The 21,308-nt window shown below is 39.0% G+C and overlaps 1 protein-coding gene across 1 annotated transcript in view; it reads left to right on the forward strand.

Moving 5' to 3' along the window:
• Positions 1–21,308, forward strand: part of grb2b (growth factor receptor-bound protein 2b) — a 51,230-nt gene that overhangs the window by 20,613 nt on the left and 9,309 nt on the right. The window contains exon 3 of the mRNA XM_033971820.2: positions 13,920–14,017. Coding sequence (XP_033827711.1) covers positions 13,920–14,017 — 98 coding nt within the window. The remainder of the gene's footprint in view (positions 1–13,919; positions 14,018–21,308) is intronic.

The following is a 21,308-nucleotide window of genomic DNA, read 5'->3' on the forward strand; positions in this document are numbered from 1 at the left end:
GAAAGAGGGTGGTTGGAACCACTCCAGTTGTGCCACAACGTCAACCAGATCTGTTTCAAAATTATTAGGCAAAATGATCTGAGGATCTGTCTTGGCTGACACGTCTCTGCAACATCGCGTGGCGGTCGGGGACAGTGCCTGTGGAATGGCAGACCGGGGTGGTGGTCCCTCTGTATAAGAAGGGGGACCGGAGGGTGTGTTCCAATTACAGGGGAATCACACTCCTCAGCCTTCCCGGTAAGGTCTATTCCAGGGTACTGGAGAGGAGAATCCGACCGATAGTCGAACCTCGGATTCAGGAGGAGCAGTGTGGTTTTCGTCCTGGTCGTGGAACACTGGACCAGCTCTATACTCTCCATCGGGTCCTCGAGGGCTCATGGGAGTTTGCCCAACCAGTCCACATGTGTTTTGTGGATCTGGAGAAGGCATTCGACCGTGTCCCTCGTGGTGTCCTTTGGGGTGTGCTCTGGGAGTATGGGGTCCGGGGCTCTTTGCTAAGGGCTGTCCGGTCCCTGTATGACCGGAGCAGGAGCTGTGTTCGCATTGCCGGCAGTAAGTCAGACCTGTTCCCAGTGCATGTTGGACTCCGCCAGGGCTGCCCTTTGTCACCGGTTCTGTTCATTATATTTATGGACAGAATTTCTAGGCGCAGCCAGGGGCCGGAGGGGGCCTGGTTTGGGAACCACAGGATTTCATCTCTGCTGTTTGCAGATGATGTTGTCCTGATGGCTTCTTCGAGCCAGGACCTGCAGCACGCACTGGGGCAGTTTGCAGCCGAGTGTGAAGCGGCTGGGATGAGAATCAGCTCCTCCAAATCCAAGGCCATGGTTCTCGACCGGAAAAAGGTGGTTTGCTCTCTCCGGGTGGGTGGTGAGTCTCTGCCCCAAGTGGAGGAGTTCAAGTATCTCGGGGTCTTGTTCACGAGTGAGGGAAGGATGGAGCGTGAGATTGACAGGCGGATTGGTGCAGCGTCTGCAGTGATGCGGACGCTGTATCAGTCCGTTGTGGTAAAGAAGGAGCTGAGCCGGAAGGCGAAGCTCTCGATTTACCGGTCAATCTACGTTCCTACCCTCACCTATGGTCATGAGCTCTGGGTAATGACCGAAAGGACAAGATCGCGGATACAAGCGGCTGAAATGGGCTTCCTCCACAGAGTGGCCGGGCGCACCCTTAGGGATAGGGTGAGGAGCTCGGTCACACGGGAGGAGCTCGGAGTAGAGCCGCTGCTCCTGCACGTTGAGAGGAACCAGCTGAGGTGGCTCGGGCATCTGCTCAGGATGCCTCCTGGACGCCTCCCTAGGGAGGTGTTCTGGGCATGTCCCACCGGGAGGAGGCCCCGGGGAAGACCCAGGACACGCTGGAGGGACTATGTCTCTCGGCTGGCCTGGGAACGCCTTGGGGTCCCACCGGAGGAGCTGGAGGATGTGTCCGGGGTGAGGGAAGTCTGGGAGTCCCTGCTTAGACTGCTGCCCCCGCGACCCGGCCCCGGATAAGCAGAAGAAAATGGATGGATGGATGGATCTGATGATTTGTCATGGAAATTGTATAACCAATTTGTATGTTTTAAATGGAGGATTAGTACTACTGAGTCACCGAGGCAATGTTTTGTACCATTATTGGCCAATTTAACATTTTAAAAGCTCTTTTATTCAGCCTATATTTGGGTTTTGGAGTGATGAGATCAAAAGTATCTGAAATCCGATACTAATTAATGCTAAAACTATCAAAACTAGATACTTGAGCAAGTATCAGCACTAAAAAAGTCACATCAACAGGAAATAAATGAACCTTTCCTAAAGAGCTTTAGAATGCTCTTGAGCTGTATCAGAATTATAATTGTGGTATTGGAATCGGTATTGTGTATCGAGCCTGTTCCTTAGGATGAAAATAGAGTTTGAAATTTTAGAACACCAGTCCTGAGTCACTACGACAACGTTTGGTACCACTATTTGCAAATTTTACATTTTAAAAACGCTTCCGTTCAGCCCTTCCATTCAGACTGTCACAGCAATTAAGAATTCAAAGAAATATATTACTAATACTCAAAATGGAAACGGGAAGCTGAAACATGTGAATAATCTCATAGGACATTGCTTGATTTAAGCTGAATATTTGAGCCTGTAAGTTGCCAGATAAAACCCAATGGAAAACATGATTATTTTTCAGTATATTTTAATTTAGCAATCCCAATACAACATAACCAATTATCCATGAATGTCCTTTAGTCATTTATGTTTTTTGACTTTCGAATGGATTTTATATGGTAATTACCAAACACCTACCAAAACACAAGCATATTTGAAGCACTGCATAAAACAGAAAATGTATAGTAATCTTTAGTTAGGTCTAGATAGAAATTGTAACTCCGTCCTCCCATGTTTGATATACAAATGAGTTTACCAGACTCCCCCATAGCTGCTCCAGATAGATTTTTTGTTTTAGTAGCACTGCTGTTTTATTCAAGCTTATCTTATGCAGTGTAATGCATTACCAGTCATTAACCACTCACCAGTGTACACATGCCTCCAGGATACAGTCTACTAACATATTTCAGTTAAGGAAGTAGAGCGTACTCTTAAATAATTACTTTGCTTCCTCAATGGCAGCAACTTAACTATATTGCCATCAAGTGGTGGTAAAAATTTCATCTTGTAGAAAGATGGTCCCGCAGAGGTAACATTTAAATGTAGGTAAACGCAATAGTGGTCCATGGGCGTATGGACCACCCATGGGCGTATGCTAGACTGTGGTCTTATACTTGTTCTGATACAGTTCACTCGTATTAAAAACAAGTACAAAACCCTTCCCTATTTCCTGAATATAAACAAGACAGACCTTTTAATGATTGCCATTTAACAGAAAATATGTTTTTTAGTAATATTTCTTTCTCCAAAGTCTGCACTCTATTCCCACATGTTTTTACTGACAGTCAATGATTAGGTCTTTTTAATGGAGAGGTCCACAGCCAGTCCTCTATTAGACATGATGGAATGTCAATCTTGATTCAAATACGTGCACAGCCTTACCTGGTGTTAAGGATCTGTCATTTCTGTCAACATTGCAATTCCCATCAAAACGTTCAATGAATACAATAGTGTTGTATGTCTTTGTTTAGTCAGTCGACTGTGCCTTAGTCAACCAAAAATTATAGTCATCAACTAATCATCATATTATATATAAGAGGTTGGTTGGAACCATTTCAGTTGTGTGTGTTAGTACTACTGAGACACTGAGGCAATGTTTTGTACTATTATTGGACAATTTAAAATTTTAATAGCACTTTTATATTTTATTCAGCCTATATTTGGGTTTTGGAGTGATGAGATCAAAAGCATCTAAAATTAGATACAAATTAATTCACTATGGGTGCACAACAATATCGGTCACCGATAATTATCGACAGATAATGGCAATAATGGCATTGCACAGATTATTCCGATGATAAAGATTTTCGACCCTAACTTAATCTGATAATATCAAGCCCAAAATACACAGATTCATTCTTCCGAGTTTTTCTCCCTCACTCATTTTGAGCCCTGGGTCTGCCCTGTGCTCCACCCGCACACACTGGCAGCATGTTTACATATATGGGCTTTTACATTTAGAGGAAAGATATTTCAATGGCACCACTTTGTACCAGCTCCACGACACAAGATCTAACAAGTCATCTATGTTTTCACTGCGACATTACCAGGACATAGGTAGTCTATAATTAATTTATACTGAGCTTATGAGCAGACTTCATCCCAATACTGCTACTTCATATTTGTAAATGTCATATTTTAAGGCTTTATCTGTATCATACAATGTGATTTAGTCGCATTTAGGCCTATAAAGTAAAACTAAACTTTTACATTTCAAAAATCAGCTTTATTTAAAATGTATTATCAATTTTGCTTTCCTAATTATCGAAATCAGTTAAAAATTCCATTATTGTGTAGTTTTCTAGAAGCATTAAGTTGCATTTACAGCACAAAGAAAGGGAGGAGATTAATGGTCTTATGGAAAAAGGAATACCACAGTTACCACAGAGTGAGGACAGAACACACTACAGAATAGCTTGTTTGGCACCGTGTGAAGAAGAGATGCCCTCATTTTGCTGTCTTTTTAGCCCGAAGCGGTGTTCTTCTGACTGATCACAAGGAGTAGGATTCTTCAAAGTACTCCCCTCTTCTGCAGATTTTTCCTGATTTTTAGATCTTGCCTGTTGTTTTGTTTCTTTTGCTCCCCGTCCTCCTCCTCTCATTCTTTTCCAGACTGTTGTGTCAGATGACTGTAATCAAGACTCAGGCCTCTCATCTTCCCATCATTCTCTCTTGACACGCTACCGATGCGGGCTACAGCAAATAGAAAGGTGTCTTAGTTTTGCCTCAGTTTGGTAGCATAAAAAGTAATGTATAGGTTATTTGAGTTAATAACAAATATGGTTTGCATTCTTAAATTCACGAACATTTAAACCAGACACACTTTTTTATTAGTCCCATTTAACACAAATTTTCAAAATAAGTGCAATACCACAATGTATTACAATTTCTCAAGCCTCCTCAATATTGCAATACCATACCAGGTAATACTATGTGATAATGCTATACCATGTGACTCGTTATTGTCACATTACTAATGTAACTCTCGTCTTCTTGCTAAATGAACCCTTTTTGTAATGATGTACCACAACGCTCAATGTTGGGCCCGTTGTGTTTTTACTAATATCAAAGACACTTAAGTATTAACTTTTATTATCAAAACAATAAGATACTTGGGGATGAGTACCATAACATTGTGACTTTATTAATTTATTGATAATTTTACTACACTGACTAGCATATAGCCCATTTTGTTGCTAATGAAATGAAAACTGAAATGTTGACCATGTGTGACCTTATTCCATTTAAATATTTATTGAATGAACTTAAAATCTAAATTAGCTTTAGATCTACCTAAACTAAAAAAAATAATAAAAGGTGACGTAATACTTCAGGTCAACTTTTAATTTGTTGTTTTGGGGTTGTTGTTTTTTTCAATTTTGTGAGTACACGCTTGGTTTATTAACATTACAGTGTACTTTGCTTCTCTCAAAATGTAGTAGAGCACTGTTTGACTTACTTCTATTGCTCCTGATTACCTGAGATTATGATCATTACGACATGTTCTCATTTCCACTGCAGCACTAAAAGCGGTTGACTGTTGTTGCTGAGTAAACATTGTATGAGACGCCGTCATCACACACAATTACCACACAACACATTATTAAACAAACCCAGGAGAACGCCAAAACAAACTGTATTCCGGTCCATTTCGATAACAAGGCAACTGTTGATTTTTGGCCAAAGTCTATTTCCTGCAATTTCAGATTCACATAATTTATTATATATGATTTTCTTATCATGTTCATTGTTATGGTGGGTGATCTATAAATTAATGTCAATTGTTGTTTTTTCTAATTTTGCATATGCTTAAAAATCATTTAACAAGTGTTACAAATGCTGCAAAGGGCCTATTAACTTGCAGTCTAATGAAATTGTGTATAAGGTTTTGATTTTAAATTAAATAAACATGACCAAACCCATTAAATATAGCTTTTATTGATGACAACCGTAACGCTGATTTATTCTTGCATTCATAACACTTGACATGACGACCAAGTTGTTCATGGTTGTGGTCTTTGTGAAATCCAGATGATCTCAAGACGATTATCCAATCAGAAAGCAGAATGAGCGTCACAGGTGCAGCACCATTTCGCCACTGTGTTGTTGGATCCAAAATTCTTTATTTCGCCTTTTGTGTCGAACATGAAGTTTATGACCAGAGTGTAGTTGTGTGCGCATTTTCAGCACCTGCAGCTGTGGCTCTCAGCATTATTTTAATTACAAGAGTTATTAAACCCTATTTATTCTGCTCCTAGGGTGCCCCCCTCCCCCCACTACCTCTCCAAATCGGGTCATAGAAATTCTTCCTTGGCTCAGTCCTTTCCCTGTCGCGCTCTGCTGACACCCTGCTGAGAGCAAAGGAGGTCAAAGTCATTTAAACCCCAGAAACACTGCCAAACAGAAGGAAAAACATGACACTACCACCCATCTGTACCCCAAAACCACACTAATCCATATTAGTTTCGATGTCTGTAATTACTGCACTTTGATCTGTCTAGGAGTGCAATTAAAAAGCACTGGTCCATTTGTAAAGCTGGGATAGAACCATAATGCTGTCCAGGGATGATTTTATGTTAGGTTTTGTCCATTAGAAGAGATGGCAAGTAGGGCTGCACAATATAGGACATTTTAGCGAAATGTCTGTTAAGAACTGCAATATTGATATTATTGCAATATTTTTATTTTTCCTCAGTAATTTCAGCTGTATAACAACCAAAAAGTATATGGTTTGATTTACTTTTGAGACCCTGTCAAAATAAAAACTTAACTGAGACAACCAGAAATAAAGAGACTAATTTTGGACTTGATAAGGAAAATAATGATGCCAGATGGAAAGTCTTGGTGCACTATGTAACTTTTCTCATGGAAGCTGCCACTTGCTTGTCTCTGTACAGATTGCATTGCCAGGAAATATTCCACAGCATGGCATTAAACTTCTCTATTTTGCACTTTTGCAATAGCAGATTTAATGCCATTCTCTGGAACATTTTTGGAATTGCCACAACATTGATGATTGGTTGGTATTGGTTTGTCCACCATAAAGTTACATCTTAGTGGACCTTTTAAATTATTCAGAATAGTTTGCCTTTTTTGGAATTTATTGAGAAATATCTTTACTTACTCCATTATAATATTGTTTTAAGCTAACATATCTGTTTTGGTTCTACACACTGCGTTGTTCCTCAGTTGTTTATCAGTGGTGTGCTGTGGTGGCAGAGGCTCGGTTATCTTTAGTCCGACTCACCCTCAGATTAAGTTAAAAACATAATCCCTTCTCCTCATTCACTGCAAACTACAAACTGAGAGGACAGGCCAAGACTGTTCAACTTTTCTATTACAGGAAATCATTGTAACATGATATTCTTGGTGGTTTGCCTCTTCATAAAAATACTAAACTGCACACATTACTGATGGGAGATGCACAGATACGCTAGAAAGTCTGTTTAATCATAATTTTTTTTATTAAATCACTGGTGTTAGGTTGTCCTCATACTCTGGGGTCACTTTGAGGTTAAACTGAAATTAAAATGCATGCATATGAGATTTACAGTCAACTTAATACCAAACCTAATATTGCAATGGTAAGATCACTATAATATTTTGTTTTAAATAAACTGCTATGGCAATGGTCCTAATTTGTCACCATTTTGAAAGGAGTTGATCAAAGTGGGAAAAAAAGAGGAGCACTTCCCAATAATAAGACGACAGCAGGCATTCAGGGCAGGTTGGCCTGACCGACTCTAATATGAATCCTATCCGTTTTAGAACTGGTTAGCTTTAAGCAATTTGTACACATGAGAAAATATTCTTTCTCATAGAATTTTATTTGCAGACTCATGTTACCTAAAGTCAGCCTACAGCCTTTGCAGTTTAATTAGGACCATTCAGATTGTGCTTTTGATGAATCTGGCAGCGCTAGTTAGCTCTATCGGCCTTTACTCATTTAGTGGATTAATCAATCACTGGTGTCTTAGGTGACCAAAATTTGTATTTGTGGATTAATTTAGACTAATTTTATTCATTTTTTTAATCATAAACATTTAAATGTGACAACAGCAGAAAGGAAGTTACTGAGTCTGTGAGTTATCTTAAGAATTGGTATTGTTTGATAATTGTAAGTAAAAAAACTGTTTAAACTCATGTTTCACATGTTTCACCTGCCAATATATTGTTTCCTAGTACTTTATTCTGCATAAATAGGTGTTTTGGCATAAACTCATTCAGTTGTAGTTAGATATGTCACGATAACAAATTTTGAAGCACTATATATTGCTACAGAGAAATATTGCAATAAACTACTTTATGCCACTAATTAAGATTTAAATAATATAAGATAATCTCAGTAAACAATTTGAAATGGATTGTTTCATTAAAAGACAAGAGCTGCAGCAAATAAATAGCAAAATGTACCAATAATTAACCATAAAAGGGGCGAATTCACCGTTCCAATGCTCAAATCTTATCGTGTTACAACAAAAATATCCAAAATCGTCCCACTTTTGCAAAGAAAAAGTACTCACGATAATATATTATTCCAGCTTCATATATTGAACAATAAGTTGATATAGTAATTATCATGACAGGCCTAGTTGTAGTCTTGAGTGCAGTTTGGGTCAGATACATAGAGCTACTAATAGCATGTCTTCCTTAGTTCTGCCTGTTTTCTTGTCATCTCTGGCAGTTGACACATTCGTACCATACTATGCTGTTTGACTTTATCATGCTAGTGTGTGACAGAGATATGAATGCGGCGAAGGCGGTCTGCTCTGACAGCTGTGCAGGAGATAATCCCTGAGGCCGGACCTTAGCCGCTAACACAAACTCCCCAGTGCTCCACTGCTATTGTGGCTCTGGCAGCAGCAGACCAAAGGCACAAAACGCCTTCAGAGAACCAAGGGGGCACCGCGCTGCTCCGGCCACACGCACACAGACAGGCCTCAGTCTACCGCACAATGCTATGTTTGTCTCTTCACCGTGTGCAAGCAAAAAAAACTGCCAAGCATGCAAATATTTAACTTCTCTTCTTTTGCATGTAGTGGCTGGGTGGTGTTTTTCTTGTGAACTGGGACTGAGACTGCATTGTTGGATTATTCTGATAACGTTTGACATGCTAAATAAATTATTATGAGTTTTGTTTTCTTGGTTGTTTGCCTTATTAAGACTTAGGGGTTGGGCAATGTTGACAGACTTTTTTTTTTTTTAAACTCACCATTAGTGTTGTCACGCTACGACAAATTTCAAGCTCTATTTCAATACTAAGGAACAGAATCGATACTCAGTACAAATTCTGATACTACGATGAAGCTAAACACTTTTGCGATTTTCAACATTAAATTGTAGTACTTTCTGTAATATTCCCATGTGGCCTTATATCTGTATAATCCCTCAATGGTCCAGGTAGGTTCTGTAGTGGTTCATGGCGTATACTAGTCTATGTGGTCTTATGCTATTTCTGATACAGCTCTACCTGCTCAAATGTGTATCTAGTTTCAATACTAGTTTTAGTATTGATTTAGTACTGGCTATAACAAATATCAAATCATAGTTTTGTTTTTAACAGTTCATCAGAAATATGCTAAAATATGCCTGTAATTGTCTTGAGGTTAGAGTATTGCTCAAAACATTACACTTAGACTGTAAATTTAACAGTAAAAAGAGCACTTCCTTATATCTTTTATTTGGAAGCTAGCACTGCAAGTTTATGTTCCTTTTATTTATTTTTGGTCCACTTGTTTTGCAGCTTTTAGACAGTTTTATTTTACAATATACTTGTATACTAAAATGTTGTTTTGCAGAAAATTTGAATATTTTCTTGTAGCAAATGTATTGTCCCCATCTAATTAGGGTAACAAGTATATATTGTAAGATCTTCTCATCTGTTGGTTGTAAAATGTAAAATGTTCAGAACTGTTGCACCCTCTGTGTGCAAGAACTGAATGATTTTAGGTATAGATAGACTGATATATTCATAGGCTGATATATCAGGCCAATATGACTGAAATATGATCTGATAGACTAAGAATCCCATGCATTTGAGAACATGTTCGTAGAACTGCATAGACCATTATGCAAAATAAACAAAATAGCCGGTTGTTACCATCCCATTTGGCCATAAAGCAGAGGCTGTAATTCTACTGCATGTTGAGCTCTTTGTTCTTGGAGAGCGACCCAGTGCGTTCTGAATTACTGTCGCTAATGACTCGCAGAGATGACACTGCGTTCTCATTGTTGACAATATTAACAGAGTACGAAGTTCATAAACAGTCGCGCAGTGCGTCACTTAGCAACACATGTTGTCCGTCCCTCAGCCAAATGCCAAGCTTCCAGCAGCTCTACACAGAAGCCAAACCAATTACTCCCTTTTTTGTTTCAAATGCCAAGTACAAAATTGCAGCAGCCTTAGATAAGCTGTGTAATTAGAATATGTAAAAAAAAAATAAAGTTGACAAGATTTCGCAGATAAGTCCAGTCATCACTTCAGAAAACCTTGCTGCGATATATTAGCTCCGATTGTAGACAAGGTAATTATGGAAGGTATGGGATGTAACATTAAAATCCAGCTGGACTTTTCGTTTCCAGAAATACTATACATTGTGCTGACGATGCCTGGCCGGCCATGACTACACATTTTTTCTAAACTTTACTAAGATGTATAGCCTAGAATAGGGCAATGTAGCTGGATGAACAAATAGAGAACGAAAAACACTACCTAGAAAATACTAGAACCTTTTGGTCCTGAAGTTGACAGGTCGACCACTCCAGCACTGCACTGATGGGCAGTCTACACCGAATATTTCCAAAGAGTGTTTTTTTATTATGATTATTTTTATTTATTATATGCTAAAAAAGATCAAGTTCAATCAAGTACCAGAGGGATGGTGGAAAGTTGAGTCTTCTTAAAGGTCATGTCGAGTTGATGGCACAGTTGGCAGGTTGGATGGTTGCCAGCGTGTGGGCCTGCTCCTCTGGTTCTGAGGACAGAAGCATTGTGTCTGACCGCTGCTCCTCCTCCTCCAGGCAGCACTTGGCCTCCCACAGCTCTGTTCTTTCAGGCTGTTTTGAAGACTTTTCATCGAAAGCTTCGTGATCCCTCGTTCCCACCAGTGTGCACAGCCCACCCCTGGTTTTCAACTAACTACTCCCAAATATTATTCTTTACCTTACTTTCTTTTCAACTCTTTATGTCTTCTCTCCCTTTTTTGTCTTCTTTAGGGCTGTAGATGTTTAGCCAAATAATCGGACGGCTTCTAATTTGACCAAACATTTTAATAGTTGACCAGTTATTATTTCATTGGACTTAGACTTATATGGACTAAACCACCCTGCTCTTGCCTCTTCTCTTTTCTCACTTCTCTCTCCTTCTCTCACTTCTCTCTCCTTCTCTCTACTCTTTTCACTTTCTTTCCCTGTACTTTTTTTCCTTTCTCTTCAGTTTTTTTCCCATCCCTCTTTTCTCTCGCTCTTCCCTTATTTCTCTTTCCCTTCTCTTTTTGCTCTTGTACCTCTCTTCTCTCTCCCCTTTTTTCTCTCTTATCCCTCACTTCACTTTCTTTCCTCTTTTCTTTCTTATACCTCTCCTCCCTTCTGTCTCTCTCTCATTCCTGTCTTGTCTCCCTCTGTCTTTTTCTCTTACCTATTTTCTGTCTCTCACGTTCTTTCTCTCAGCCCTCTTTTCTCTCACTCTACCCTCTCTTTTCTCTCCTCTGTCATCGCTCTCTTCCCTTTTCTCCATTCTCTTTACACTTTTCTTCTATTTCCTCTCTTCATTGTTCTCCCTTTCTCTTCTCTCCTCTCCCTCTCGTGAACTGTTCTGTCAGTTGCACAGCCCGGGCAGGCTCCTGCAGTGGCCCCGTCACATGGCGCTCATCCCTGGGGCCCCTGGGCACTGTTCCGCTCTCTGCATCTCTCCAAAGCAGTTACACCATGAGTCAGCCATCACAACCACAGCTACATGTACAGCCTAATGAAATCACTTGGATCAGAAACAAGTGGCAATGTGCTGCTAATGTGTGTGACTGCGTGGTACACACAGAGGGCAATGGCAGGTCAGAGGGAGCGGTTGGACAGAGGTTACGTCTACATTACCACAAACTGTTCCTACGTTTTTATCCTGACTAGGTAAATAGTGCTCCCTTTTAGTTTAAAGTGCACATGGCATATGGTTAGGCTACTCTTTTTACTGAAAAGTAGGTACCGTAACATTTAAAACATTTTCTACGTTTTCCTAGGTTGATTATAATTTTACCTCCTGGTTGGACTTAAGTTATTAACCTATATTTATCACACCCTACTTTAAACAAGAGTCAAGGGTTGTCAAATTTATATAGTTTCCAAGGTACTTTAACCTTCATCAAAATAACAGTCTTGCAAACATCCTCTGCATTTGACCCATCCATCAATTGCATGGGACAACCAGGTGCAGCAGGGGGACCGTGAGTGCTAGCCACCCTGCTGCCATAGGATGTTTTAAAGGATGTTTAAAACTGCAAGAAAATCTATTCCTCACATGTGAATTCTCTACATTTTTTATGTATTTAAAAAAAAAATTTATGATGTGGAGGGATTTATTGTTGTACTGATTTTCTCTACTTTCATTCAGACTTTATGTATGATCAATATTCACCACTACCCATCCAGCTAAGGAAAATCATAATTTCAAAAATACTGTAAACCTGCTTGTGCATGTGTAAGTAAAGTAATTATGGCTGCATAAGATACCACGAAATTGAACTTCAAGTAGAAAGAGCCTCTAATTTGCTTTATTTTACCCTCTGTCGCTCATATCTGGAATTGTATTACAATAACAAGTAACAAAAATCTCCCCACTATTGCAAAGAAAATGTACACACAAAACACATGAAATATTGAGCCCCAAAGCTTTCATATAATGTAAGTCGATATAGTAATTATGGTAACAGGCTTAGATACATCCAGGTTTTGTGCATTGGTGCCTGTGAGGAGCAGGTGGGCACAGTCTGTAGCAGCTGGCATCCTGCAGCATCACTGGAGCTGCGGTTCTTTACCATTTACTGGTTCAACATCTGCTTTCATCTGGCCAAATACTCATCTCCACAAGAGATGACAACAGAGGAAAACCCACATAACAAGATTTACCAAACAGTGACAGAGAGTTCTTTTCTATGGGGATATAATACCATGGCATTTACCTCTGGCGTAAGAAAGTGCCTGCACCTAAACGGTTCTCCGGGTGAATTATGCAGATGGGTGCTGATCAAAGAGGGTGAGTGATGGAGAGCGCCTTTTGCAAAGATGTCTGCCGTGAAGGTGCAAAGTGGTTCCTTCACCACGGAGCTCCAGCTAACCAAATTTGACAAGGCATATTAAGCCCCCTCCCCCGCCGCCTTCAACTCAAGACAGACTTGTGATTATGCAACATCTATATCAAGCTGGTTTTCTTTTTTTCTCTCTCAAAATATATCTATCCCTTTGGGCAAAATTAGAAACATGCAGGAAATGTCACAAGCATTAGGGTGTATTTTATCCATAGACATTTCGTGCTATGGGTGTCGTCAGAATTACATTTCATTGCATTGTTCAAGACACTGTACCTGATTTTTAACACTTTTTTTTTTACGGTTTGGAGCAGGCTGAAGTTATTCCTCACTTTCCTAACGTGTCATAATTATTCACCACAATGTTTTTGAGTTTTTTCAGTATCTATGCCAGATAGAAGTCATGTGAAAGCTAAAAAAACAACTAGCATGCTAATAATGCTCTTTCTGATTATCTGACAAAAAAGTGCTTTATTATTAAATGCAGACAGTACACAGTGGTAAGAAATTGGATATGTAGAGGCAGATGATGTGTTTTTCAAACTATGGTATGTGTCACACTAGTTGTAAATGCATATGGAAGTCAAACACATCACTTGATACCTCAGTTGATATTACATTTGATACTATGCCAAAAATTGAAAGATCAATAGATTGCAATCTAAACTTTGGTCGATGTTGATAATGAAGCAAGTGCAATTTAATCGACAGGTCTACAGCCAATCCTGTGGCAGTAAGAGCACGTGGTACTGAAGAGGAGTAACCGATCTCTTGTTAAGCAGAAGTACTGAGTCAGGCCACAGCACGTCTCTTTATATGTAGATGGAATTGAAAATCGAGATTGATCAATATGTGATTCTTTTTTTTCCCCATATGGCCCACCCCTGCTTCACTGATTTGCTTAAGTAATTCATATGATTGGTATGGTATTGCTTGATATGGTATCATATTTAATCATATTTATTTTTGTCTCCTGCAGGTATTAAATGAAGAATGTGATCAGAACTGGTACAAGGCGGAACTAAATGGAAAAGATGGCTTCATTCCCAAGAACTACATAGAGATGAAGGCCCATCCGTAAGTACAGTGCCTACCGCTTTAATGAAAATTAGCCTGGACTGGATTTTTGGCTATTGATACTTTGCACTGGCCACATGCTGGGAGGGACAGCATGCATGTCTATGGAGGTATCTTCAGCAGTTACCATGGTGATTCGGTTCCAACTAAGTTATGCTCTGTGTTAAAACAAAGCCCGATTAAAGTCTGTTTACAGAGCTTCAGGCAGAGCAGTTCACCCAAAGAATTTTCATGATATCAGTTGAAGAGTTCTTAAAAAGTGTTATATTTCTATGAGCATGAACAGTGGTGTTCTTTGTGTGAAGACTGCTCAGAAACCTTCTGTGGTGGTACTTTGGGACTTACCTGGTAACAAAATTTAGATTCAAGATCATTGTTTTGGAACCAGTTGTACCTTAAGCACCCTATTTGTAATTGCATCAACCTATCCCAGCGCTGTTGTATTCTCTCATAACATCACTGTGATCCACATTACCACTGTCCAGCAACATGCCAACTTTGGCCTCAAAGAACACAGCACGTACCATCCCTGCCTCACGAGTCTAACAGCAAGACTCAACTCAAGACTCAATTTTAAGGGAAAACTTTAGAAACAGATGTCTGCTGGTAAAGCATCTGACCTCCAATTCTAATTATAGATCCATGTTAAAAATGTGCCTCACTCATTGTTCGAAGTCAAATACAGGCCCTTTAATTACTTCACCACCGCAGTTCAGAGTAGCCATTAGAGACCTTTATGATCTGCTTATCTCTCAGCACCAAACCTTATAAACTGGACACATTTATTTACTTTGTTTGGCTTTCTGATGTGCTTTTGGCTTTCTTACTGAAAGTGAATGCCAGGTCCAGGCTGTGTCCCTGGAGGGCTTTCTCTCTGAACCCGAGCTTCACGCCAGTGCAGCTCTTTATTAAAGGCTCAAGGCCTCTTAGACTTAATTGAATATTGACCTTACTGCATCAGCAGTAGTGCTTACATGTATCCTTCTCACTCTGGCTTTTCCTTGGATTAGTCTATGGAAAGATCATTTGGTCTAATGGTATACTTGAACAGTAATCAAGTGTGTATGTGTACTTTTTGCTGTGGGAAGTAGGGCGATTTGAAACAATAACTAATCACAGTTTATTTTCCTGACTGATCCATCACAATTTTCACTTGGATATTATTTTGTCCTTTTTAAATACAAAAGACTTTCAATATGAACTTCCTGACAGACTTTTAATCATTGCCATTTAAAATAAAAAATGGTCCAATTTCTTCCGCCAAAGTCTGAACTCTGCTCCAAACCACATGCTTTTACTGACATTAAAAAAGAGGTGTACTGCCAATCCACTGTCAATAAAAGCATGTAGTGTTCAGATTTTGGAGTTAATATACAGATTTAGTTTTGTTTAATTCCTATCCATTAATAACTCATTTTGAAAACCATATTTATTTTGGTATCGTTTTAGGTCGAATTTGACTAGAGATGCACCAATCCTGCTTTTCTAATACCAATATTAGTACTTTAGCTTTAAAGATTTTAAACGTTTAACTCACCTATTCCAGAACTTGAGGACTTTGAAAGGCCATTATTATTATTGTCATTATTATTGTCATTATTGTTATCATAAGTATAATTATATTTTATAATTATAATAAAATAACTTAGCAAATTTATATCAATAAACCTTCACAAGTTATGAGAGAATCCAGAAAATGTATAGTCTCAAACTGAACCGATATCTGATTCAGCAAATTATTCCGGATCGGTGCTAGTATTTGATACCAGTATTTTATGCCTGTATCAGCTGGTATTGGTGCATCCCTTAATTTGGCTCTAATAATTGCAGCCTCCATGTCTCAGTTTTGTGTAGAAGAACATGCATACCAACCCCCTCATCTGCCTGCATACCCACTGTGGGCTGCTGCATGCATTCTCCCAGTGACAATAGCCAGCCATAAATATAGACCAAGTCAAGGTTCAGAAATGTAGGTCAGAATCCTTGTCTGCTCTGGAGCAGTACAGTAAGCCATCAGTTTTGAGAAAGCGAGAAGCCAGAGCACATGGCCAAATGATGAAAGTTTAATTAGAGGAGTGTAAAAAGCCATGTAAGCCAAAGCGCACTTGGGCACATACACGCACGTCTTGTGGTGTAGCATTTCCAAGCTAAGCCCTCCCGACACAGGCTTTGAATGGGACTGCCAGCCAGCAGAATTTCCTGTGAGCATGGTGAAAGCCCAGAGACTGTAAGTAACGGGGGCAGATGGAGATCCCCGCTGTGGTGAGAATGAAGAGACAGCCCAGGTCATTTAGTTTCTTGTGGTTTAGCTGTTAGCACCTCACCTGGAGGTTCAAGCACTGTGGGGTTAGTTCAAGGGCATGTGACCTAAACTGACCTTTTGAGTATTTTTGTGTGTTGAGTTCAGTGTATTTTTGGTAGAAAAGGTTTGAAGAGTAGTCAGCTGGACAATGTTTTTGATATCAAGAAGTTTTGGCTGTCAAACTGATGCAATTACATGCAACTCCTGAAAGAAGTATCTTTAGATTGATAGTCACTATAAAAACATTGTTGTACAAAAAGCAAATTACAAGCTTAAGCTATCTTTAAACCATTACAACTTCAAACACATTACTGTTTAATTATAGATTAATCATGCGTAAAAAAAAAAAGGAAAAAAAGAAACAAGGGAGGAAAAGGCTCATGTAAAAGTTCAGAACCTCCAGAATGCACTCACTGAGCTGCTGAGGCTGCACTGATTCATGGTTGGCTGGAGGTGCTGGGGTTTAAGTAGTGATGATTCAGATCAGAGAAGCTGTATCCCAATTATTCGGCTGCATCCTTCGAAGGACCCGGCTGACGAAGGCTGCTCCTCTGTGTAGCCTCCATGGACTACAAAGGCCGTGCTGAAATGGGACAGGCCTAGCCTGCGGAGCCGCTCCCATCACCCAGCAACAGAGACATGCTGCTAATGCTAATGCTAACCACACGCACCATGCATATTATGCACATTGATTGATTAAAAAGGTTAGTTCTAGTGATCACAGTCAGACCATGAGCCCCAAATATTGTAATAAATCTCATGAAAATCTTATGATTAACAACGCACTAAAAGGAAAACTAGTATGTGCAATTTCTATAAATATAACCAATTTGACAATGTTCTTGTAATAAAATAGCCTAAATGACCTTAAAGTATTTAAATTCTTAAAGTAGGATTTAGATATTGACAAGGGACATACATACATTGTAAAGGTGCGTCAGGTCAGTTTATAAAGAAAGATCTTCTGAAATACTTTGTCAATAATGTGAATAGTCAAACATTAAACATAAAACATTAAACATTGTTTTAGTACATGTAAATTAGTTAAAGACTTCAAATAACTGACATCTTTCAATGAATCCAAAGTTAGTCTAGACAGAAACATCAGAACACACAAATTATCCAGTGGACATCAGGCACAAATTGTATGTTGGTCTTACAAACATTCAGCTTCTTGTTACTCATTTGAAAACTGTTAAGTACAAATCTATTTTCTGTTAATGGAAAATTATCATTTTACACTTCCTCAATGACCTCACCGTTCTTTAGCTAAGATTAAAGGAAACTACCTCTAGTCTTATTATTCTTTATTTAAATGAAATATTTTTTTTGCTTCTGCAAGAAATTTGACGTTTATGTTTAAGCTTATGAACTCATAGCATTATTGGAGCGATGATGGGACCATAGACGTTCCACAGGTCTTCTGCAGGATCACCTCCTCCTCAGTGACTCTGGACGGGGGACAGTGGAGACATGACCAGCACTTGTTTACCACTCAGTATGACGCATGTTTTGTTGAGGAGGACTCGGCTAGCACTGTCTGCTGCTCAGAGGGATTGTGGGCCTTAAGTTTGGTCGGTTGAAAGTCCTGCACAGTCAAAACCTGTAATGACAAGTTACAAAACTATTACAGGTTAAGCTGAAAATTAAGTTCACACTGCATGTCATAAATGTTACTCCGATCCACTGGCCATTAGTATAAACACACAGCAAAATTAAGTCAGCAATAGTGCACATTTGAGAAATGTTTATTTTCACCATTTAAATTGTGATTTCAATTTGATCATGATTCATCTTGCAGCCCTCATTATTACTATAAATTTCAATAGACAATGCAACATGCCCCATACCTAATAAGTGGCAGTGGTCTGGAAACATGCTGACCTGCTACCAACACAGTGTAGTATTAGGTTCACTTTATCGTCATCTGCATTTGGCCCATTTCATTTATCACCTGCATCTTATCAGCCCCCAGTTCTTTGTCCCTAGTGTTTCCTGCCATACAGGAGGCTGCATATGAGAAAAAGAAAATTGATTAATTAATTAATATCAAACATTTTAAACAGTTTCCTAAGGTGTGAGAGGCATAACAGACACATGTATCTAGTCTCTACATCAGTGTGTCAGTACATGTCTGTTAAATTACTGTAAATCTTCCAACCAGTCCAGCCAGTGTTATTCTTTAATTTAAAAACATTCAAGGATTGTAAAAAGCAGATAAAATCTTAGACTTAAATGCATAAATTGTAGGCTTATATTACATAATTTGTAAGTAAATATAAGTCAAAAGTTGTAAGTAAACATAAGTGAAAAAATTTGTTAGACATAATTCAACTCTGCCTTTTAAAGATTAATACAAATGCAAAAAAAACCCCTGAGTGTTATCGTACCCCCAAGCTCCACTGGCCAAGTGTTTAGTCCCATGGCCATGAAAATGTGGTCCTCCTCTAAGCAGCTTTATTAATTATGCCGTGGGCTTCTTTTCTCCTAATAGTAAGTTAATAACATTATTAGGGACCGATCGTGATGCAACTGGCCTTCAAATGTAGCCGCCAAAGGATGCAACCACTGAATTGGGACACAGCTAGAGAGTCCTTTTAGGGTTAAACCAAGTGGATTTCAGCGTTGAAACTGGCAACCAAAATGAGACACATGTGAGGCTCATTCTACTTTCTGATTGAATAATCGTATTGGAAACCAACACCAAATTATAACATGAACAACTGGGCCATCATGTCTGTCTGTCTTTGCAGTTAAGAATAAATCGGCATAAGAAACGTTATCAGTAAAAGCCATTTTTGTTTTATTATTTGATTTGAACATGTTTACTATATATCTGGGGACACAAAAAGATCAAGTTTATGGAATTTAAAATAACTTTCAAAGGGAACTGTATGTAGGATGTAGGTTGACCTGTGTCCTCAGATACAGGGTAAACATATGTACATCAAATATTGCTTTTCCACACAACAACCGTAATGTTGTTTATTCTTAATCACAACATTTGATCTGACAGTCAGAGATTGGTGTTTTCATTTGTTCTGCTTTATCCAGTAAGAGAACTGTTTGAGCGTCATCTTTGGGAGTCCTCTCTGAATGGTCTCTACCTAAACCCCAGCACCTGCAGCCAATCATGAATCAGTGCTAGTGCAGCCTCTGCAGCTCAGTGAGGGAATTCAGGAGGTTCTGCTTTACTCTCTGCCCAGTTTGCCCTTTTAGTCAGCAGATGGGAAAATGCTAACCACAGTACATAATGACATAGCATTACTAAGATAGTAACACCACATCTGATATAAACCAGAGTGGAAAAGCATTTAGTGAATTTAAAAACTCAACTCCACGTGCCTTTTTTTGTGTGGGCGCCATATTGTTTTTGTACAAATGCACTACTGTAGGACAATATAGCAAACCTTACACCACCGAGTCAATAAATGTCCTAATGGATTTATTTTATGATCAACTACTGTACATTTTTTCTGTCATTTATTTCTGCCACACTTGCACAGAAGTCTAGCTTTTATTATTAATATTCAGCTGACTGTAATAGAGCTGGTGAGTCTTTGGACAGCGGCAGTTTTAAATAATTTAGACCAGTAAGAGCTTTCTGCCTTTTTTTTTTCCTGTCCAGCCATTTTGTTTTGTTTTTGTTTTGTTTTTAGTTAGGTGCCCATAGCACGCTTTCAGATGAGAAGATAGTCTGAAAGAGAAGTGAAACCTAGAGATTCAAAAATATCCCTCACATCTCAACTGACTGAAAAACCCCTTCTTTAGATGCATTTTTTTCTGCCAGTTTGTAAATTCCTTAATTTGCTAGTACTTCGTTATAAGATGGCAATATCAGTAGAGCTGGATACCATTTGATTTTTTCGATATTGATTCTTTTTTCGGTGCCTCTATTGTTTGTAAATGTAAATGAATGGCTTGGTTCATGTTATCAGTTTGGCGTCATCTTTACAGGAACACTGCAGCCTATGACTGGATGTACATTTATTATTACGCATTTTGACTTTGAGACACTGTAAAGGCCCCGCACTGGAGACTTGATGTGTTTTTGAGTGGAAACGTTGCAACTCTGCATGCTGTTTCTTCAGCTCTTCTGTTTTACCAGTAAGATGATACACTGCGCTGCATTTGGGCACATGCCTTTCGTTTGCACAGAGTGCAGTCGTGAGCACCTGCAACTGATAAATCTGAGCGGTGTATTTATTGGCTAATTGACGCTGGTATTTAAAACCAAGGAACCAAAAGTTGGCACCAAATGAAGCGTTTTTTGGTACCAGTACTTACCGAACCCTTTTGGTTGGTTCCTACTTGAAACTGAGTCTCCCTAAATATCAGACTCTTATCCGGCCTACTGAGTGTACACAATATCCTTTTACATGTTTCAACAAATTCTAAGTAGTTAGCCAGTTGCAATTTTGGCACTTGGCTTTTGGATTACTTGGTTTTTAACACATGATTGTTTTTTTGTTTTGCTGTGTTGCTAGTTTCTCTTGTAACGTGTAACTGGCCTCAATATGCTAGATAATGTTGTCAGAGATTTTGAAATTATGACTGTTAGCAATATGGTATAATGAAAACAAGTCTCTTCAGTACACAGTGAATCATTTTGACTTTATTTTAGTTTTTGCTGCTATGCCAAGTATGCTAGCTTAGGAACTACTTATGCTCCTACGACTACTGCTATGACAGCTGCTACTACTACTCCTACTAATACTACTACTACTACTACAAAAAATACATTTTTTGACCCACTTTGGTGTGAGGTGACTGTTGTGATCTCAGTACTGCACCTGCTATTGCACCCCCCTCCCCCTCATACACTCTGCACCCTGCACCACTTTCACATCTATCTCTATTCTTGTTTGGAAGATTGTTTTTTATTTTATTTTTTAAGATTCTTTAAGATAGTTGTGTAGAATATAAGTAAGGCTGCGACTGACAATTATTTTTGTAGTTGACTAGTTTGCAGTAAGTTAGTCAAATTGT

This window comes from Periophthalmus magnuspinnatus, chromosome 8, assembly GCF_009829125.3.
Source record: "Periophthalmus magnuspinnatus isolate fPerMag1 chromosome 8, fPerMag1.2.pri, whole genome shotgun sequence".
In the NCBI taxonomy this organism is placed as follows: Eukaryota; Metazoa; Chordata; class Actinopteri; order Gobiiformes; family Gobiidae; genus Periophthalmus; species Periophthalmus magnuspinnatus.